General features: G+C 44.5%; 1 protein-coding gene across 1 annotated transcript; it reads left to right on the forward strand.

The window, feature by feature from the left end:
* Window positions 1–969: 969 nt before the first annotated feature.
* Window positions 970–1,347, forward strand: PPTG_25025 (hypothetical protein; the record flags this gene model as incomplete). Its single annotated transcript, XM_008919181.1, has 1 exon — window positions 970–1,347. A coding segment is annotated over one exon (338 nt), but the record flags the coding sequence as incomplete, so codon positions are not given.
* Window positions 1,348–1,412: the final 65 nt, after the last annotated feature.

Genomic DNA, 1,412 nt, shown 5'->3' on the forward strand with positions numbered 1-1,412 from the left:
GGCTTCCTCCTCTTCGGCGGAGAGCTCCTCGGGCGACTCGCCCTCAAGAGGAACAGCGTTAAGCTTCTTGATGATGGAAATCCACGTTTCGATCTTGCCGTTGATCTTCGCATCCGCCAAGTACTTCTTGATGTGGACGGTGCCTACGATTTTGCGTGGATCCACCTTCTTGTCTTTGACACTGCTCGACGTGGCTAGCATAATCGAGTCCACGTCCTTTGGAGTCAAAGCCACGAACGGCGTGCTGGACTTGGTGGTCTTACGAACCATTTTTTTTTTTTTTTGCAAAATGGTTCGTAACACCACCAAGTCCAGCACGCCGTTCGTCCGTAAGTTTTCAACTGTTAATGCATGACTCGCACGATTTCAGGCATATACAGCAGAGACTTCGCTTCCATGCTCTGTTTCTGGCTATCTACTTGTATTAATTCGAAATGGATGCTATATTGAAGTCGTGGTTTACGGTGGTGTGGCTGGGAGATTTGTCAAACACAATCACTACTCTATCAGATGCTAAATTGATATCATTCGATTTGGGAACGAGGTCATTGTGCTGATTATGCACTTGTGCTTTGGTACGAAGCAAACGTGATTCATGCCTCTTGCTTGACTCAGAGCTTCCGAGAAATATCCAGCAAAAAAAATCCACAATTTTATTATGAATTCTAATATAGTGAATGGACATCGGTAATTGTTAACAGTAGTTACCTGCGCTGTCGCTTTAGTACGGGTATATATTTTCAACAGCTCACTTTTTTTTTTAACCATAATGTCTTAACTGGTTACTTCTGATGTTTTGAGCTAGTCACCCAACAAAAAATCTATTTTGATTACGAGCAGGATAGACCTTTAGTCAAGTACCGTAAACTTCCTCGTTTATAATTTATCTATCCACAGAAAAGTATGCTCAACTTATATTGCTCTCCACTGTAAATGGTCGTTCGACAGTGTTGTATGTCACTTCGCAATTTGCTCCTTACGTTGAAACTCCACATCATGCGTTTCACTTGCTTCTTTGTCGTGGTGGCGGCTTTTCTCCTAGCAACTACAAGCGCGGAGCAGAACGATCGTGCGGCAAAGGAACAGTCGGCCACGATGACACCAGATGGGACAATTCGGCGCTCAGTGTCCAAGCGTGCTCCCTTCGACCCCAGATATCCGGACAAGTCGCTATAGCTGGACATGAACTTGAATGTGGCACAGCCTCGATGGTGAACTTGAAATCCGCTCTGCAACGATGGATTAAAAAAAACTTAGTAGTAGTGGTGTCTATTGAGATCATTCTAGCTCCATTAGCTCGGTGTTAATAATTCCCCCAGTGCTTTTGAACCATACAATGCAGGACTGAACTTACTTGTTTGATGTGATGGCTTGGTTTCGCGAGAGGGTAGGAGTGTGTGTGTGTGTGTGTG

The sequence above is a fragment of the Phytophthora parasitica genome (genome assembly GCF_000247585.1).
Source record: "Phytophthora parasitica INRA-310 unplaced genomic scaffold supercont2.556, whole genome shotgun sequence".
Classification (NCBI taxonomy): Eukaryota; Oomycota; class Peronosporomycetes; order Peronosporales; family Peronosporaceae; genus Phytophthora; species Phytophthora nicotianae.